At 42.6% G+C, this 19,623-nt stretch overlaps 1 protein-coding gene across 1 annotated transcript in view; it reads left to right on the plus strand.

Moving 5' to 3' along the window:
* Window positions 1-19,235, plus strand: part of LOC112111175 (cytochrome P450 20A1) — a gene marked incomplete at its 5' end in the record, with an annotated part of 19,422 nt that extends 187 nt beyond the window's left edge. Inside the window, 10 exons of the mRNA XM_026647755.1 lie at window positions 2,293-2,438; window positions 3,707-3,874; window positions 6,377-6,455; window positions 7,904-8,019; window positions 9,004-9,058; window positions 10,923-11,043; window positions 12,326-12,437; window positions 16,862-16,926; window positions 18,650-18,739; window positions 18,902-19,235. Coding sequence (XP_026503540.1) covers window positions 2,293-2,438; window positions 3,707-3,874; window positions 6,377-6,455; window positions 7,904-8,019; window positions 9,004-9,058; window positions 10,923-11,043; window positions 12,326-12,437; window positions 16,862-16,926; window positions 18,650-18,739; window positions 18,902-19,052 — 1,103 coding nt within the window. The remainder of the gene's footprint in view (window positions 1-2,292; window positions 2,439-3,706; window positions 3,875-6,376; window positions 6,456-7,903; window positions 8,020-9,003; window positions 9,059-10,922; window positions 11,044-12,325; window positions 12,438-16,861; window positions 16,927-18,649; window positions 18,740-18,901) is intronic.
* Window positions 19,236-19,623: the final 388 nt, after the last annotated feature.

Here is a 19,623-nt window from a genome sequence, read left to right on the forward strand (position 1 = left end):
TCACAAACCAGCCCTCATTAAACAGAGAGGCCAAAGCCAGAATGGTCATGGAGAATAAGCTACCCAACCTCTCACCTCGATAGGTAGTCCCACCAGGGAAAATGTAGGAAAACCTTAACTGTGAGCTCTGTTACACTGTCTCCCCAGTGAAAATGGAAGCTCCTTCACTTTGGGTCACTTTAAAATAGATTGGACAAAGTAGTGTGGGTTGTACTGTAGGGAAGAGAAGAACCCAGCACTGGGCTAGATGATCTCGCAGGTCTCCTGACTAAATTCTATTTCTTTGTGCAAATAGAATTCTTATGAGCACTAGACTTTGGTGACACGAATGAATTAAAAAGGCAAATATAGCCAAGTCCCCATGTACTCATTGGGAAGCTTGGTGTATATTCTGCATCAAGGCCTCTGAATTCTCTTGCACTCTAAGGCAGCAGGACAGATTCTGTGGTAGTTTCAAATGAATTTTAAAAGGGAAGATTTTAAACATAACGGCCATACTGGGTCAGACCAAAGGTCCATCAAGCCCAGTATCCTGTCCTCTGACAGTGGCCAATGGCAGGTGCCCCAAAGGGAATGAACAGATCAGGTTATCATCAAGTCATCCATGCCCTTTCACCCAATCCCAGCTTCTGGCAAACAGAGGCTAGCGACACCATTCCTGCCCATCCTGGCTAATAGCCATTGATGGACCTATCTTCCATGAATCTGTCTAGCTCCCTTTTGAACCCCGTTATAGTATTGGCCTTCACAACACCCTCTGGCCAGGAGTTCCAGAGGTGGACAGTGCATTGTGTCATTTTTTTTATTAAATTAAATTTGAAAATGGATAATACAATTAGTGCAGATATTAAATTTAGCTTATTTTAAGAAGTCCTGTATATTTTATTTTTCTTTGTGTAGCAAAATTCTGTATTGGAAAAAACATTTGATTCATAAAAATTGTCAAGAGGGAAATATCCTACTGGGTTTTTTGGCAGCAGGGTAGGAAGGAAGTGGGGCTTTTGGCACTGGGGAAGGTGTGGCAGGTGTTCTGAGTCAGTAGGAATAAGCACATTGGTTGAATGTTTCTACTTAAAGGATCAGCAGTTAACTAGCTACCCATGGTCATGTTTAAATTGTCATCATTAGGTTTCAAAGTTACCAACTTACTGAGATGAATCGATGCAGTTCACACACCAAGCTAATTTTTCAGGGTCTCTGGAGACTCATAAGGGTCAGGACTTTTGTTTCCCTTTGAAATGAAAGCTTGGATTCCAGATCATGATTCCTTGGCAAATTCCACTGCTGCAGAAGGTGAAAGGGGGTCTGTATAATTTAACATGACACTGTTTTCCATAAGAGACGTGGCACTGCTCTGCAGATGGGTAAGAGGAGTAGGTGTTAGTAATAGTAGTGCAATAGCTCATTGGTGTGGCACATTGGTGTGGGATTGTATGAGAAGCAATGTTATAGCCGAAAGTAAAAGATTCTGGAATTAGATCTCCCCATATTATATCCTGACACGATTGTTGAAGGTAGTGCACATCCCCCAGCTCCTTCACATTGACTGACACATTGTGTGCATGTCTGCAATGCTAGTGGGTAAAGTGAGGCCACAGAGCAGTAGAAGAAAGGGGACGAGCAGCACTGTATCCATGCCTCTCTCTGGGCCTCCATCCCATGAAATAATTCATTCTAAATTGAGCTTGTGGAGCAGTAGAACAGCAATGTTGTATCCATGAGGTAAGATGTAAACAGATTGTAAGTGAGCCAGGCTGCTAACTAATTGCATTGGGGTCGGGTTGTAGTGTCATCTGATGCTGTACCAAGTTGATGACATTATCAGCCAGGGACCTTGTAACAAGTTATAACTTATTGCTGCAGTTCTCATAAAAATGGTGAGAAGAGCCAGTTGACTGTTTATGTAGCGTGGCGGCACTGCACTCCAAGGAGACACTCCTAGGTATGCTAGGAGCAGCATGCTGTATTGTCACATGGAGGATCCAGTTCTGAGTCCCAGATTTCATGGAACAAGAGAGGTTTTGAGCTCTGTGGAGACCATTCCTGGAAGGAGGCAATGCCCTGTATTGCTGTCAACTTAGGAGCAGCACTGACTGAGTTCAAAGGCAACTGTATTCATTGTCCTTATTCAGAAGGATAGGTTGCCCTACTTTTGGAAGCCTTTGAGCAGGGAGAACATAAAGGGCAAAATGAGGAAATCCTAGATGATTCTCTAAATTTCCCATTTCTTCCCCCCACAAATCTGTTTTGACTGGTGATATTTCAGCCTTTTTTTTGGTTGGTTTGTTTCAGCGGATCCCTTTGAAATGATGCTAAAGTCCCTGTTGAGGTACCAGTCTGGACTCAGTGGAGATGCGGGGGAGAGTCACCTGAGGAAAAAGCTGTATGAAAACGGTGTGACCAAGTCCCTGCAGAGTAATTTTGCTGTCATCCAGAAGGTGAATTACTTCATTTGAAGGCTTGCAGTTTGCAGGCCAGCTTGTAACATTTTCCCGGAGAGAACAGCAATCTGTGGCCTTTAGTGGAGAGGTTAATGGGGATAGAGGTTGGGGTAAAGGAGCAGAGGGAAGGTTGGTTGTGGAACCAGAAGCATGTGCTGATTTTGAGAATGTTTTAAAATCTCAATATTCTAACTTCTGGACTTTTATTTCTTCTATTATTATTATGGAGAGGTGGTAGCTAAGGCTGATTTTTATTTATTTATTTTTTGCTCTCTCCCTCAAAGTCCTCAAAAATATAATTTCCACTTCGCATTTTACATATTCCTGGTCTGAGATTGGTAAATTTGAGGTTATTTGCACAAAATTTTGCCAGAAGCTGGGAATGGGCGACAGGGGATAAATCACTTGATTGGCACACACTCTTGAGCAGGTCTGGTATCCCCTCCAGAACAGATCACTGGCACTCATGCACACTGTGAAGGGACAGACACATGTATGAAGCACATTATTTTCTATATTAAGACAGAGGAATCAATGGAACTGATGTTGTATAAATTGCTGTCAGATGCACAAAGTAAACAAATTGAAAGAAATGCTTCCCCCTCCCCCCCATATTCCAGGTGTGGTTGACTTTGTTACTTGCAACAATATTGGATAGCAAGTTTCACAGAGAAATGTAATATTAGTGGTGGTAGTATCCATCTGACTGTATAAATACAGTATGAATATGCTTTTGTTTGCATTAGCTCAATACATTTAGAAGGAAGGACAGGGTTTGTTTACATTTATTTCAAGACATTAGATACAACTAAAATTGCTGTAGTGTCTGAGTTCTAGGTATATCTCCAGAGGGTGGGAGCAGGGCAGGATTCCAGATGTTGGGATTGTACTCAGATGCAGAGCTCTTCTGTTGACTCACTCTGGCAGCCAAATATAGTAAGTCCTATTAGCTCCAACCCATGAGTACTAAACGGTTTAAGCATTCCTTTGTGGTAGAGGGAGCAGGCTCTCAGGGGTCCTATGGGGAAAAACCGTAGCAACAGCCAACCTTAGCAGGAACCTAAGGCTGAGGTTTATTGTTCTTTTAATAATAATAATAATAAAAAAAAACTGCAAGAAGGGGTTCCGTTTGAGCCATATCCACTGTCTGGACTGTTAAGAGCTGGGTGAGAATACTTCCTCTTTAAGGTGTGTTTCTAGAGAACAATGGGGTGAAGTGGTAGGTCAAGGAGATTATTGTAGCTTTCTGATTTCCTTTCTTTTAGCTGTCTGAAGAGTTGCTAGCAAAATGGCTGTCTTTTCCTGAGTCTCAACATGTGCCCCTTTGCCAACACATGCTGGGCTTTGCCATGAAGTCTGTCACACAGACAGCAATGGGCAGTAGCTTTGAAGATGACCGGGAAGTAATTCACTTTCGCAGGAACCATGATGCGGTAAGTCTCGGGAAGAGCCAGGAATGTTCTCCTAGATCCTGTCAATTTTCCAGGTTGATGGCATTAGCCTCAATCACTGCATAGTTTAGCAAGGAGTACAAAACGCTGAAGCAGAGGCCTTCACCTTGGATGTTCAGGTTGGTAGGGTCTCCAAGCAGGTGATTTCACCACTATTTTGTCCCAATTACACTTAGTCAATATAAAGAAATAGCTAATAAGTATATGCAAAAACAATGAGGAGTCCGGCGGCACCTTAAAGACTAACAGATTTATTTGGGCATAAGCTTATAAGTATATGGTAACTTTTGTAAGGCTAGAGTTTTCTTAAGCACCTACAGGAACTGGGTATGTGCAAATGTCTTTGAAATCTGATGGCATTTGAGTGCTTAACTCACTTAAACTCTTACGAAAATCCCATCCCAAATCTTTGATTTCTGGTCCCTTCTTAAACCCTCAGTGTTGTGAATAAAGAGAACATCTGAGGTGACCACAGTTAGTCCAAGTAGAGGCCACCATCCACACTTACAGAACCATCACGCTACCTGCAAGGGTAATTATACAAGATTGGTACTTTGTGAGCAGGAGGCACAATACTGAGCTGAAATTGGGAATGAACGGCAATCCCTTTGTAAAGGTTTAAATGGGCCTCCGTGATAAATGCTATTTAGTTCTTACAAGTAAATGGACCACAGTTACTTTGAATCTTGGATGTTGTGCCATCTCCCTTTGACCTGCATATCTTGGATCCTTTATGGACTTTTCTAAAATCAAGAGTAAAAATATGATGTGACCTATGGTAGGATGCTACTCTAACATGCAGAATAAGTAGGTTGAATTTGTGGCCCTGGTGTTTTTGTGCCTTGAGACACCATGGCTTGGAAGGCTTTGCTAATAGAGGTAGGTTCAGCCTCCAGGAAGTGGACATAGGTGCTGAGTACCACTCTAGCTGAAGTCAGTGGGAGCTGTGGGTGCTTGGCAATTCTGTAAATTGAGGCCATAGTTTCCCACTTTTCTCTCAAAAGCAATCTCTGAGACCCATCATGTGAGTTCCAGACTTCAGCCAGAATGCTGATGGCTCCAAAGATGAGGATTCGAGGGTGGAATGGAAAAAAACAGGAACCCAGTGGTTCTGTCAGATATGATAAGGGCCTCTTAAAGATTATCTGCAAAGGCTTGTTTTTAAAATTTGGGTTTGTAACCTTTTTTGCTTCCTTGCGGATAAATGAGGCATACAGAGGATTTTTTATACCTTTTATAAATATTAGGAATGTTAAGTCTCGTCTTCCCAAGTTTTGCTAGAGCAGTGGTTCTCAATTTTTTTTCGCAGACCACTTGAAAATTGCTGAGGGTCTCGGCGGACCACTTCATGATCTTTCCAAATGTTGTTTATACCGTTAGCTAACTATTGTAAAGCACTTTGGATAAAAGCACTATATACATTTTTTTTTATAATAATTAATGTTTTTTGTTCTACAAATAAAAGCACACAACTCATATTTTAATATCAGTAGTCTTACCTTTCTAATGCGATGGATGTGCCCTCTCTCCCCTGCCACGGCAGCCCCGAGATGGGGCTGGGAAGGAGGGAGGGTCTCTTCCCCCTCTGCCCCGCCGCGGCAGCCCCTGAGCTGAGGCTGGGAAGGAGGCCCGTCTCTCACCACAGCCCTGGAGCTGGGGGAAGTTGCCTCTTTCTCTGGCCGCCACAGCCCTGCACGTCCCAGATTCCCCCACCCCCTCTTCTCACCCCACTTCCCCCTCCCACCTACCCCCTATTCCCCCCCACCCCCCAGGCCGCCACCTCACCTTACCTGTGTGTCTTCTCCAAGGTCCACTAATTAAGTGGTTGGCCCTTCGTTCTCTTGTGTGCGGCTGCCCAGGCATGCACCTTAGAGTAACTATCCACGGACCACCTGAATGGAGCTCATGGACCACTGGTGGTCCGCAGACCACAGTTTGAGAACCTCTGTGCTAGAGGAATCCCTGAGGTGTCTCTGGAATGTACATTGTGAGCTTTTGCACCTTACCTAGAATGACAGGGGTGTTGAATCTTTAACAAAGATATCCTTTCTCCAAGATGTTCAATAGTCATTGGAATTAAATGCTTGTTAACAGAACCAAAGAATTTTACAGTCTGACCAAAAGCTCTTCCTCTTAACTCCAGTCACTTAGACTTGGGCTACCAACTGAGCCTCACAGATCCCAATCAGTGATGTAAAAGTAGAGGGCCTTCCTTCTCCCACTCAGGATATATATCATTTTTTCAGTTGTAATTAATCCCCATGACTGCATCATCTCAGCTCAGTTCCAGCAGCACTTTGCAAACAGCCTCACAAACACAGCAGCACATGTGATTGTGCCCACACTTAAAACAAGACCTATTTCTTGTTCCTATAGGGAAGGGGAAGTCTTCATTTTTTTGCATGTGTGTCAGGATAAAGTTAGGCAAAGCTGCCAGCAACCTGTGACTTGGAGGGTAATGGAATTCATCTGTACCTCTTTCAGATCTGGGCAGAAATTGGAAAGGGTTTCTTGGATGGGTCACTTGACAAAAGTATGACCAGGAAAAAGCTATATGAAGATGGTAAGTTGTTTTGTTTTTCCACCACCACCACCAACACCCCCTATTGGCTCATTCACACACCTGTGGTTACTGTGTTTGAGGTAACTACCATATGAAGGTGTTTGATTTGCCCATATTTATTTATGTATTGATTTTTCTGTGGAATTGATCACCATAGTATCTGATTACCTTGCATACTTTATCGATTTTTCCTGTGCGGTAGTGAATTTTTGTCATCTCTATTTTACAGACAAGGCCCAGAGAGGTTAAATGACTTGCCCAAGGTCACACAGGAAGCTTGTGGCAGAGCCGGAAACTGAACTCGGATTTCCTGAGTTCCTGTTTAGTGACTGAACTACAAGACCATTCTTCCTTAGTTAGCCATGAAGCAGAATGTAGCAGTCCTGAATTGTGGCTTTAACCAATGCCTTCCGTGCTGTACATTGGTATTCCCAGTACAGCTTACTATTTTCAGTTATGCATCTGGTTCTCTCATGTCAACTTTCATATGCTGCCATATCAGATTATTTTATTTTTGTGCTGTTTTGTCTCTTTAATTATTATGAAAATATTAAAATAATATTAAGGACTTAATTTAAACCCACAAAAACAGGGTGTTCCCGTTCTTGCACTTGTGCTGTGTGTTTAAGGACATTAGGCCAAATTCTGCTCTGTTAAGCTGATGTATATCCAGAATTGCCTTCATTAGTATTACACCAGTTTTATAGCAGTATGACACAACAGCAAACTCTGATTTCCTTTATTTTGTGTGTAAGTTCTGCTGGGGTCCCCAGACAGCATGTGAGAGGAAGGAGGTCTTGTCCTGAAGGCACTGGCCTGGGACTTGAAAAATCTAGATTCCATTCCTGGCTCTGCCACAGACTTCTTGGGTGACCTTGGGCAAGTTATTTAATCTCTCTGTGTCTTAGTTCCCCATCTTTAAAATGGGGATAATAAATACTTCCCTTTCCCCACCATTTGTCTTTTCTATCAGGACAATTTCTTCAGGAGGGGGACTGTCTCTTACTATATGTTTGTACAATCCCTCACACAATGGGACCCTGATGTTGATTGAGGTGCTACAACAATGTGAATGATTAGTAGCAATAACTCTATAGACTACACAGGCTGTGAGATCTGAGTGAAGTATAAGAATGTTTTGTGGGGTGATTTGTTAAACCCTGAATGTTATTTGAACTTGCTCTCGTGATCTGAGCTGTACCATTTATGTGTCGGCTTATTTTGTGATCTCTCTCTATTTGACTCATGCATTTTTAGATTAAATTACAGTAAACTTCTTGCAAATTGACACTAAGTAACATGCTCAGTACAGAGTCTTCTTCTATCAATGGACACAGGATGGACAGTTTGCCTGAAAAGCTGTTTGGGAAGATGGATTCTAGAAGAGTCCTCTGCTGCTTTTGGGGGTGACCAGCTTTTAAAATAATGATTTGTTTGTGTGCCTGAAGCTCTGATGGAGATGGAATCCGTCTTAAAGAAAGTCACAAAGGAGCGGCGGGGCAGGAGCTTCAACCGACACGTCTTCATAGACTCCTTACTGCAGGGGAACCTGAGTGACAAGCAGGTATGTACAGCTATTGTGGACGTACCATTACATGCTAATGGAGTTTCACTAGATCAAGTGTTAATTACATCTTAACATTTGATTAATTGTCTGTCTTGCATCTCGTTCAGTCCAGATTCCTCACTAGAGTATAACGTGTATTTATTTTCATCTTCCACTCTTTAAATGCATTATATTTTTGGTTACTTTCTGTTTTGCTGCTTTATTGTTCTATGAACTGGATGGGTATTTAGTATTAAGAATCTTTCTTTGCTTAAGTACCCGTTTTAAGCCTTGCATTAATAAGAAAAAAACAGAAGTAAGGAAACAGAGGTTAACAATGGACAAAGCATGAATTCACAAGTGGCATTGTAACTAATATGTAGCTATTACATTAAGAAATAGTAAGAAGAAGAGTAATGTGTGATAAGCTTGCAGTTGCAGCTTTGCTTACTAGCACACTTTGTAGCGCATGAGCAGTTTATAATCTATACAAGGATTGATTTGCCAAATTAGTAAGCCACTCATAAAGCATGTGAATATAGAATGCAGAATATAATGCACATGTGTTGGACTCTTTTAGAGTATGTTTATAATCTGATTACATCATATAATTATGTACGCTGGAGTTGTGGTGCACCCTAACCAACCCCTACACCTGAGCCTGATCACCTCAGTTATAGCTTATAGTTCCAATAAAGAACCCTCAGGGACAAGTCCAGATTCACACTGAGTTTTTTGAATTCCAGAGGACTGGATAAAGTGTGCTCCCAAAACTGGACAAGGCATTCTGGATAAGCCAAGTGGAAAAGGTCTTGGAGGGAATCCCAAAACCCTTCCAGGGGAAGCACTATAGAGAGAGTTCAGTCCTATCTTTCCATGCTGGATTTCATGCTGTCTTGAGTTAAGGTGATTTAGTGTGGTGGAATGGAAGATGTGATTTGTCATTACATTCTTTAATGTTTTCTCTGACTCCATACCCCTGAACCAGATTTTGTTTCGTAGATCCTGGAAGACACGATGATATTCTCTCTGGCAGGGTGTGTAATCACGGCTAACCGTAAGTAGAGAACATAGGCAGCTTTCAACTCTGTAACAGAGATAAGGGGACTAATCTATATTAAAAAAAGCATGGTGAGATGAAATGTATCTTCTTGTAAAGAAAAAGCAAAATTTCCCTTTCCTTTTCTCTTATACTAGAAATTTATTCAGGCAGGTATTTCTACGGCATTGTCCAGGTGCCCTATTGGTGCGCCTTTCTAGTTAGTGGGTTCTAGTGGATTGAAGCCAAGCTGTTAGACAGCCCCCCCACCCCCCCCATGTCATGTAGTGAGTCTTAAAATTTCCTGCTGCTGTTCTTCACTTGGACTCTAAGCCCATCCAGCTGATGCTAAATTAGATGAAATTGTACCAAAGGGAAGCAGCCCAAAACGATCATCCCTTGAAATAAACTGTGTTGCTCTTGGAAGATTTAGAGCAATCTGATGTTTGACTGGCTGTTTCATGTTTCCCTACAGCATGTATGCTATCGACTTTTTTTTTTTTTTTAAGTTACTTGCTTTCATATAAGGATTATGAGAAAAGCAAACAGAAATAAGAACCAAATGGAAACCTTTTGGCTGCACACGTTGTTACTATGTTGGGGAATTTTTCTAAACTAAATCTGCAGGATTAACAGGCCCAAAGTCATCCAACTTATCTGGAATCCTGAAGACAACCGTCCAGATATAGCACTTAACCAAGATGTTGAAGGGTATTGAAAGTCAAGTAGCAAAGCTCACATAAAGAGAATGTCAGTGATACAGGGAACTCTCTCTACCAGTGTTTTGGCTGTTTAATTTTCTGATGGGACCTCCTGTACAACATCAAGAGTAGAAAATGGCAAAATGCCTGCTCACTCTTGCTTCTTGCAACTTGGAAACACTACTTCACATGGGCTTATTTCATATTAGAGCTGTCTATCGTTCTGATAAATTTTATTGGAGAAATCTGCCTAGATAGTATATCATAAAAGTCTGTTGCTAGATACAAAAAAGACCAGATCCAGCCACATGGTACAGGGAGTTGTTATACACCCCTTGTGCCACCTGAATCCCTCTTGTGCACAGAGAGAAAAGGGGGACAAGTGACAATATTGCTGCCACCTTCCCATCAGAGCTCCGCCAGGGGGCTATAAGAGCTCCATTGAGGGGAAGTGCTAAATCAGTGAATCCCCAACTGCTCAGTAACATCCCTTTCCTGGCCAGCACTGTCCACTCTCCTATTACCCACCTGCGGGAGGGGAGGTTTTCGCTGCTTTCTCCACATGCGTTGGAGCTCACTTTGGTAGATTTACTACTCAGGACCCTTTAGTTAAATCTAGCCTGATGGTCTAAATTCTCCGATTACCCTGAGTGCTGGCCTGTGCGCAGGCAGTGTGACTGTTGTAGGAGCTATGCTCTGGGGATTAGGGGAAGAGCAGCGGTATGGAATGGTTGACCCTTCTTAGGACTGTCTGGTCTCTTCTGTGTGGATCATGGAGCTGTGAGGCTGCAGCACCCCAAGCCCATTAAATGACCATTTCCTTCTTAATCCACTTGGTTTGATCATTTTCCAGTATCTCCCAAGTTTCTTGTCACCAGGACAGGAAAAGGGATTCCAGATTGTAGTATCCCTCGGTAGCATCATTCAGACTCTGTCCTATTATTCAGTATAGAATCAATAAGGTGTACTGGGTAAATTCTATACAGCTACATTGTATAATTCATACAGATGTTATCCTTTCACATTTGCATCTCGTGTGTCTCCCTAATGCCTCTTCACTGCATTAGAAGGGTAACATTGCAGAGACAGAGCAGGAAGACTGGAGACCGGAAGACTGATTTGTCCCCCTTAAATGAGGAGATGGATTTGCTGAGCCAGCACTCTCCTTGTTCCTTTCTTAGTGTGCACCTGGGCAGTCTATTTCCTGACAACATCAGAAGAAGTCCAGCAGAACCTCTACAAGGAGGTGGACCGAGTTCTCGGAAAGGGCCCACTTACACATGAGAAAATTGAGCAGCTCAGGTGGGTCCACGTTAAGAGTGGGAGAAGCACTTGAGCTAAATAAGATGTCATTGTGATCCTGTATGCTAAGGGCTGACTCCTATCCATGCTGGTGAAAGGAGGGGGAGCAGCAACACTGACCAGTGTGTCCAGTGATTCAGGGAGCATGCCCATCAGAAGCCCAGGTGGAGTTTGCTTGGAGTCAATTGGAGCATTTCCCTTGACTTCATTTGGAGCTGGATTGGGCCCCATGACAAGATGCCTTGTGGTGGGCTCAGAAGCTATGCTCTGAACCATGTCTTGCCACTCCTTTGAGCAAGAACAAAGGGGGTATCCTTGGCTGGTGACTGTTGTTGATGGCTGTGTACCCCTTTAGAAAAGTCCAAGAGGCGTGAATAGGAGAGAGACCTTTTCTGTAGGTGTTAGAACCACCCTATAGAACGCAACAGAGAATTATACCCCTGGTGTAGGATTCTACCAGATGGTTAAAAAAAAACGTGTTAGACTCTATTCAACTGTAGGTTTTTAGGCAATTTCACTAGTACCATGTTAAATTTCTGTAGAACTTAGTTTCAACCTTACTAATAATAGTAATCTAGGTGTTGTTTGTGTTGCAGTAGTCCCCAATCAGGAGTGGGCCCTCTTATGTGAGGTGCAGTACAACACAGTCCCCACCCTTATTCAGCACTTAAGTGCTTTACTGAGTTGGGACCAAGGTGCAGAGGATTAAGAGTATTAGGGCCCTCCAAAGTAGGTGTGTTTGGGAGCAGTGGGGACATGACCTGAGGTGGTTGATGAGGACAGGGCACAGTGCGCTGCACTTTCAACAAGGAGGATTAGGAGTCTTGCCAGTGTCCCTAAAGCATGTGCCTCAGCACTTAGATGCCGCAGTGCTAGATGCCTTAAACAAATCTCAGAGAGTAACTCCAGCCACTGATGCAGCATACCTCTGCAGTCCCCTGCTATAGCTATTGTAGGGTCCTGTGGAGCAGTGGAACGCTGGCGAGAGAGCTTCCTAGTCTCTCCTTGATGAAGTTTGTTGTCTAGCTGCTATCAGCTGGCCACTGAACAGATATTATTTTTATAACCTCCCATAGAAACCCTCTTGCTTCATCTGCAAATGTTTCAGGACTCCTCACTGAGTGTGTCCTGGAAGCAGCTCTGGGAGAGGAGCTGTGATCCCAGATGCAGAGGGTCAGCAAATCTAGGGCAGCCTTACGCAGAACAGCCATTCCTGATACCACAGAAACATGCACTTGCTTGTCTCAGAAAAAGCTTTATTGGCACAGACTTCTGGTTGCAGGTACTGCCGGCAGGTCCTGTGCGAGACGGTGCGGACAGCAAAGCTTACGCCAATTGCTGCACGGCTGCAGGAGCTGGAGGGAAGAATTGACCAGCATATTATCCCCAAAGAGGTAGGACAGAGCTGGGAGCTCAAACTCGCCCTCTCCTCTTGGTTGATTTTGTTCTTTGCGATTCTGAAGTTCCCATTACCGTGGAGAAGGGGAGCACTGTGCCCAATTACTGTCAAAGCCAGATTATTTCTCTAGTACATCTTACACCAAGATGACAGTCTGTCTTTGATATTTGTGCAGTTTAGCTTGGAGCCTAAAAGGTGCTCTTCCCCTTTCCTCTGTGAAGAGGCTATTCTAGAACCCTGAGTGGTTCATTATAATGCCTTCCATGGACTCCTTCTGCTGGAGTGTCTGTTTCTGGGCTAAGTTGTGCACAGCAGATCCTAATTTAAGAACATAAGAATGGCCATATTGAGTCAGACCAGTAGTCCATCCAGTCCAGTATCCTGTCTGACAGTGGCCAGATGCTTAAAAGGAAATGAACAAAACATGGCAGTCATCAAGTGATCCATCCCCTGTCATCCAGTCCCAGCATCTGTCAGTCAGAGGTTTATGGACACCCAGAGCATGGGGTTGCATCTGAGACTATCTTGGCTAATAGCCATTAGTGGACCTATCCTCCATAATCTTATCTAGTTCTTTTTTTTAACCCAGTTACACTTTTGATCTTCACAACATCCCCGGCAACGATTTCCACAAGTTGACTGTGCATTGTGTGAAGTAGTACTTCTTTTTGTTTGTTTTAAACCTACTGTGTATTAATTTCATTAGGTGACCCCTGATTCTTGTTATGTGAAGAAATAAATAGCACTTCCTTATTCACTTTCACCACACTATTCACGATTTTATAAACCTCTATCATGTCCCCCCTTAGTTGACTCTTTTCCAAGTTGAATAGTTCCAGTCATTTTAATCTCTGCTCGTATGGAAGCTGTTCCATACCCTTAACCATTTTTTTTTTTTTGCCCTTCTTGGTACCTTTTCCAGTTCTAATATATCTTTTTTGAGATTGGGTGACCAGAACTCTATGCAGTATTCAAGGCACGTGCATACCGTAGATTTATGTAATGGCATTATGTTTTTTTCTGTCTTATCTATCCCTTTCCTAATGGTTCCTAATATTCTGTTAGATCTCTGACTGCCACTGCACATTGAGCAGATATTTTCAGAGAACTATCCACAATGACTCCAAGATCTTTCTTGAGTTGTTATAGCTAATTTAGAGACCATAATTCTGTATGTATAGTCGGGATTATTTTCCAATAGGCATTTATCAACATTGAAATTCATCTACCATTTTGTTGCCCAGTCACCTAGCTTTCCAAGAACCCTTTGTAACTCTTCAGTCTGTTTTGGACTTACGGGTAACTATCTTGAGTAATTTTGTATCGTCTGCAAACCATGTACCTCATTGTTTACACTTTTTTCCAGATCATTTATGAATATGATGAACAGCATTGATCCCAGTAGAAAGCCCTGGGGGACACCACTATTTACATCTCTCCATTTTGAAAAGTGACCATTTATTCCTAGCCTTTGTTTCCTGTCTTTTAACCAGGTACTGATCCATGTGAGAATCTTCCCTCTTATCCCATGACTGCTTACTTTGCTTAAGAGCTTTAAGGGACCTTGTCAAAGGCTTTCTGAAGGTCCAAGTACACTATCCCACTGGATCACCCATGTCCACGTGTTTGTTGACCCCCTCAAAGAATTCTAATGGATTGGTGAAGCATGATTTCTCTTTACAAAAGCCTTGTTGAGTCTTACACAACAAATTGTGTTCATCTATGTGTCTGACAATTTTGTTCTTTATTATAGTTTTAACCAACTTGCCTGGTTAGGCTTACTGGTTTGTAATTGCCAGGATTGCCTCTGAAGGCTTTTTTAAAAATTGGCATCACATTAGCTATCCCTCCCTTCATCTGGTACAGAAGTTGATTTAAGTGATATGTTACATACCACAGTTATTAGTTCTGCAATTTCATATTTGAGTTTCCTTCAGGATTCTGGTGACTTATTACTGTTTAGTTTATCAGTTTGTTCCAAAATCACTTCTACTGACACCTCAGTCTGGGACAGTTACTCAGATTTGTCACCTAAAAAGAATGACTTAGGTATGGGAATCTCCATCACGTCCTCTGTAGTGAAGACCGATACAAAGAATTCATTTAACTTCTCCGCAATGACCTCATCTTCCTTGAGTGCTCTTTTAGCACCTTGATTATGTAGTGGCCCCACTGACTGTGTGGCAGGCTTCATGCTTCTGATGTACTTAAAAAAAAAAAAAAAAAAATTGCTGTTAGATTCTGCTAGTTGCTCTTCCAGTTCTTTTTTGGCCTGCCTAATTATACTTTTACACTTGACTTGCCAGACTCTGTGTTCCTTTCTATTTTCCTCAGTAGGTTTTGACTTTCAATTTTTAAAGGCTGCCTTTTTTACTTTAACCACTTCTTTTGCTCTGTTTAGTCTGGTGGCATTATTTTGGTTGTCTTACTATTCGTATTAATTTGGGATATACATTTAGTTTGAGCCTTTATTATGGTGTTTTTAAAAAGTTTCCTTGCAGGCATTTCACTCTTGTGACTGTTCCTTTTAATTTCCGTTTAACTAGCTTCCTCATTTTTGTGTAGTTCCTCTTTCTAAAGTTAAATACTACTGTGGTGGACTTCTTTGGTATTCTCCCCCACGCTCATGTACGTTATGGTCGCTATTGCCAAGCGGTTCAGCTATATTCATCTCTTGAACCAGATCCTGTGTTCCCCTTAGGACTAAATCAAGAATTGTCTCTCCCCTTTTGGGTTCCAGGACTAGTTGCTCCAAGAAGTAGTCATTAATGGTATCTAGAAACTTTATTTCTGCATCCTGTCCTGAGGCGGCATGTACCCAGTGAGTATGGAGATAGCTGAAATCCCCAATTATTATTGAGTTTTGTTTTTTAATAGCCTCTCTAATCTCCCTGAGCATTTCCAGTCACCATCACCATCCTGGTCAGATGGCCAGTATATATTTCTACAGCTATCCTCTTATTATTCAAGCATAATTTCTATCCATAAAGATTCTGTGGTACTGTTTGATTCATTTTAAGATGTTTACTATATTTAACTCTATGCTTTCTTTCACATATGGTGCCACCCCCCCACAAGCATGACATATATATTAGGTCCCCTGGTATTAGTGTCCCATTGATTGTCATCACTCCTCCACCAAGTTCCTGTCATCATTCCACCAAGTAGGGTCTGATACTGTCACCTTTACAGATACAGAGAAAGACTTTACTCTGCATGCAGTCCACTGATTCCAGTGGGTCTTACTTGCAAAGTAAGGGACTAATGCAAAGCCCATAGAAGTCAGTGGGAGAAGGGCAATAGATCAGGTCCTAAGGTACTACTGACTATGAGCAAGGGTGGCAGAACTGGGCTCTTAAATTATAAAATCCTAATTTATGGGCAGATGCTGCTTGCCTTACTCACTGACCAGAACAAAATCTATTGCAATTCCATTTATTTCAGTTGAGTTGCATCAGCTTGCATCAGGTGTGAATTTGGTCCAATGGGACTAACTCACATAAACAGAACAGAACTTGGCCTGTAAATTGTAAACTCTTCAGAACAGGTATGTCACAACAGAGGTGCTGGAAAAAAAAAAGTAAAGGAATCTGGGACTGTGATTAAGGACGTTTGGAAGCCATATAAGGTTGACATTTACAAGGCAGTGCTGCTTTTTGAGTGTTTGGATCTCATTTCTCTCTCTCTTTCACTCTCTCTGTACTTGGTTGGGTTGAGCAGAGCTGACACGATGATGCTGGCTCCCTTTTGCTTACATTAAACTGCTCCCTGACACACGTGCTCTGTTTTAATTTGAATATGGTTTCGAGTAGGTTTCTTGCACAAATGGAAGTGATGGCTTGAATTTATGCTGGTGATGGGCTCAGTCCTAATCTTTAACATACTTTGCATTATTTGTGCCTGACTAGTTGTGGGAGGAATGAGGAGATCATGTGTGAAACAGGTTTTGTCTTTGTGTACTAGAGATGGGATTTAACCAGATCCTTGGCCAACACCCCCAGAATTTTAGTGAAGTTTGAATCTGCATCTGAACTTGTGACTGGCTCCTATCTCAATATGGGCTAAACTTGAACTCTGGATATGAACACCCTGGAAGTTTGGATCTGGATATGAACTTAGTGGCTTGATTCCCAACCCTTTATAGAAACCAACAGGGTCCAATTAAAGTTGCTCTAAAGACCTATGCAATTGAATAGAAAATGATAGCTTAAAAATTAAAGGTGTTGGGGATAGGATATGCTATTAAATGTGATGTGATGGTCCCAAAACCCCCAATTGAATGGTGTGTCCTTTTCTATTATGTTCTATATAGAACTCTTCCATAAGGGCTGTCTAATGGTTACTGTCTAGTGGTAACTTTATCCCTGTTGTGTATTCTACACTGACTCAGATGTGTTTTTTCTTTTCTTTTCATTTCAGACTCTTGTGCTTTATGCTCTGGGTGTGGTGCTTCAGGACAGTTCAGCTTGGGCCTCACCCTATAAGTATGGGATACCAAAAACTTTATTATAGTTTGTTCATTTTTTCTTTTGGATTTTGCCTCTCAATGTCCCTATGGGTAGGCTGTCAAACCTTCCTTAAGTAGCCTGTCGTGGAGAGAGGTGGAAGGAACTCCCTGCTAAGATTTGTTGTGGTCTCTTCATTGTCACCAAGGACAGGGTTTTGGGTAACTCCAAATGTGATCTTGCAGGCTACATATTCGTTGTGTATTAAGGAGTACAACAACAGATTTTCTGATTATTCACAGCCCTCCCTTGGCAAATGCTGTGGGACTATTTTTCAGGTTTGCTGCAAGGGGAAAACAGTGATTTCAAATGGATTTGAAATCACTGTTCATTACCATAAAACAATGGCTCACGGGAGGAAATGTCAGTCAAAGGTTTTTGTTTTTTAAGGGGAAGGAAACTCTACCTCATTATTTCCACCCATGAAAACAAAAAGGATCCTGGCCTGAAAATTAGAACTCCAGAGGGCAAAAGGAAATGCTGTAGCTTGCTTTGGCCTCCAGGTGGCAATTTTGAACACTGGTTTAACATAGCTTAGGCAGGAAGGAATGTGGGTCAGTGATTCTAGTCTGAGAGAAAAGACAGTGGAGCTTGTGGGAGAAAAAATTGCTCTAAGGGCTCTGTTCTTTCTCTTACAGCCATAACCCTTGCTTCAGGGGAAGAGGGAGGGCGGAGAAGCCTTCTGCCCTATCAGCATCATGCTGGCTGATGCCTCCAGGAGCACTAGGGGATCATACATCAGAATGATAGCTGCACTGTCCTTAATTTGGCAAGAGGGCACTGGCTGGAGAGGAAGCTGGAGAACAGGGCCATGGCCCACAGTCAGCACAACACACACCTAGTCATTGCCTGCCAGTAGATCAAGGGCTGAGATTGTGGCTGACTTGGGGAAGGGAGGCGTGTTTGAGGGTTTCTTGTGTGCCCTCCTTTTGCCCACCTGAGCAAGTTTAGCCACAGTCCAGTCCTAATATAGTGTGGGTGAATGTCTCCTTTCAACAGTTTTTTCTAAATGACCGAGTTTCCCTTCTTGTTATACCATCTGTAATTTGCCGCTTTTAATTAGGGTGCGAATGTAGACCCCATTCCTACTGCCACTGAAGGTCAATGGGAAAGCTCCTTTTGACTTTAATCGGAGTAGGATCAGAGCTGTAGTTCATAGGCACAGGCAGGGAGCCAAAGGTTTGAAGTGTAATGGAAAGGATCTAATACACAGTGAGAGAGAATTGCCTTAAAGTCATCTAATTGCATATTTTCTATAATATCATAGCTCATGTTTTAAGCTGCCTGGCATTTTATTAGTCTCCTGTTGGTTACTTGATTATGGGAATTTCATTTTAATTAAACCAGTAGTTCCCTTAAAGCTTTCATCAACCCAATGTGAAACAAGTTCTTCTCGTTCTAATGAATCATCAGCTTCCCCCACCCACATGCCAGCTGCTTGAAGTGGAGGGTGAGGGGCAAGAAGAATTGGAAATCTTCATGTAAGCAGTGGAGAAGGAAAGGAGAGAGAAATTAGATTGCATGTGCTCTTCGCAATCTGCATGTTGTAGGAGGGAGAAGGCGTTCGATTGATGCTGATAGCAAAGTAGTGGAATCCTGAATTTTAGGATTTCATTAGTCTCTGCCCCTTATGTGTACAGATGTGCGCACACACACATGCATGCATTGCCAGGAAGGAATCAGTCCCTCTTTTGTCTTACAGATTTGATCCAGACAGATTCAATGACGAATCCGCTATGAAAAACTTTTCCCTACTGGGCTTTTCGGGAAGTCAGGAGTGCCCAGAGTTGAGGTGAGATAAAGAAAAGACTATGTGTATGTGTGGATGCAGGGGTAGGAAGGAACAGCTTGTTCCTCTTAAATTTGTCAAGTATTGAACACCAGCCCTGGCAGACTGCATCAGCAGTGACTGCAGAATTTATCTCATTGTCTTTCTATAATTCTTTCCCCCTAGGTTTGCCTATATGGTGGCTACAGTGCTGCTGAGTATGTTGGTAAGGAAATTATATCTGCATCCCGTGAAAGGGCAGGTCATGGAGACCAAATATGAGCTGGTAACCTCGCCAAAGGAAGAAGCATGGATAACTGTATCCAAGAGAAGCTGAGTGAACAAACCCAGGAGTGAGTGCGAGAGAGAGCGCCTCAGAGAGGAACCCTCCCACATCATGCTGAACTGGTCAAGGGTTTAATGTCACTGTTTCATTACCTTCCATGTTCTTAACCCAGCAGCCTTTTGGTATTTTTTGTAGAGCAAAAAAATTGTCATATTAAAGTAGATTTAATCCTTATGCCTTTTGGATACATTATTTTGACCTTTAGCCATTTTGTGTTCAAGGAAGCAACATAATCTTACAGTTTACTCATAAGAACTGCAGTATTGGAATAGGCCAATACTCCAGCTAGCCCATTATTTGTATAACAGTAGCTAAAGCTGGATGCCTCAGAGGAAACCATAAAGCCCTCTAATGCAGGGCAAACTTTTTGGCCTGAGGGCCACATCTCGGTATGAAAATTGTATGGCGGGCCATGAATGCTCACAAATTTGGGGGCTGGGGTGCAGGAGGGCATGAGGGCTCCGGCAGTGGGCGTGGGCTCTGGGGTGGGGCTGGGGATGAGGAGTTCGGGGTGCAGGAGAGTGCTTTGGGCTGGGACCCAGGGGTTCGGAGGGTGGGAGGG

Source organism: Terrapene carolina, unplaced genomic scaffold, assembly GCF_002925995.2.
Source record: "Terrapene carolina triunguis isolate 2854851 unplaced genomic scaffold, T_m_triunguis-2.0 Scaffold62, whole genome shotgun sequence".
Lineage (NCBI taxonomy): Eukaryota > Metazoa > Chordata > Testudines > Emydidae > Terrapene > Terrapene triunguis.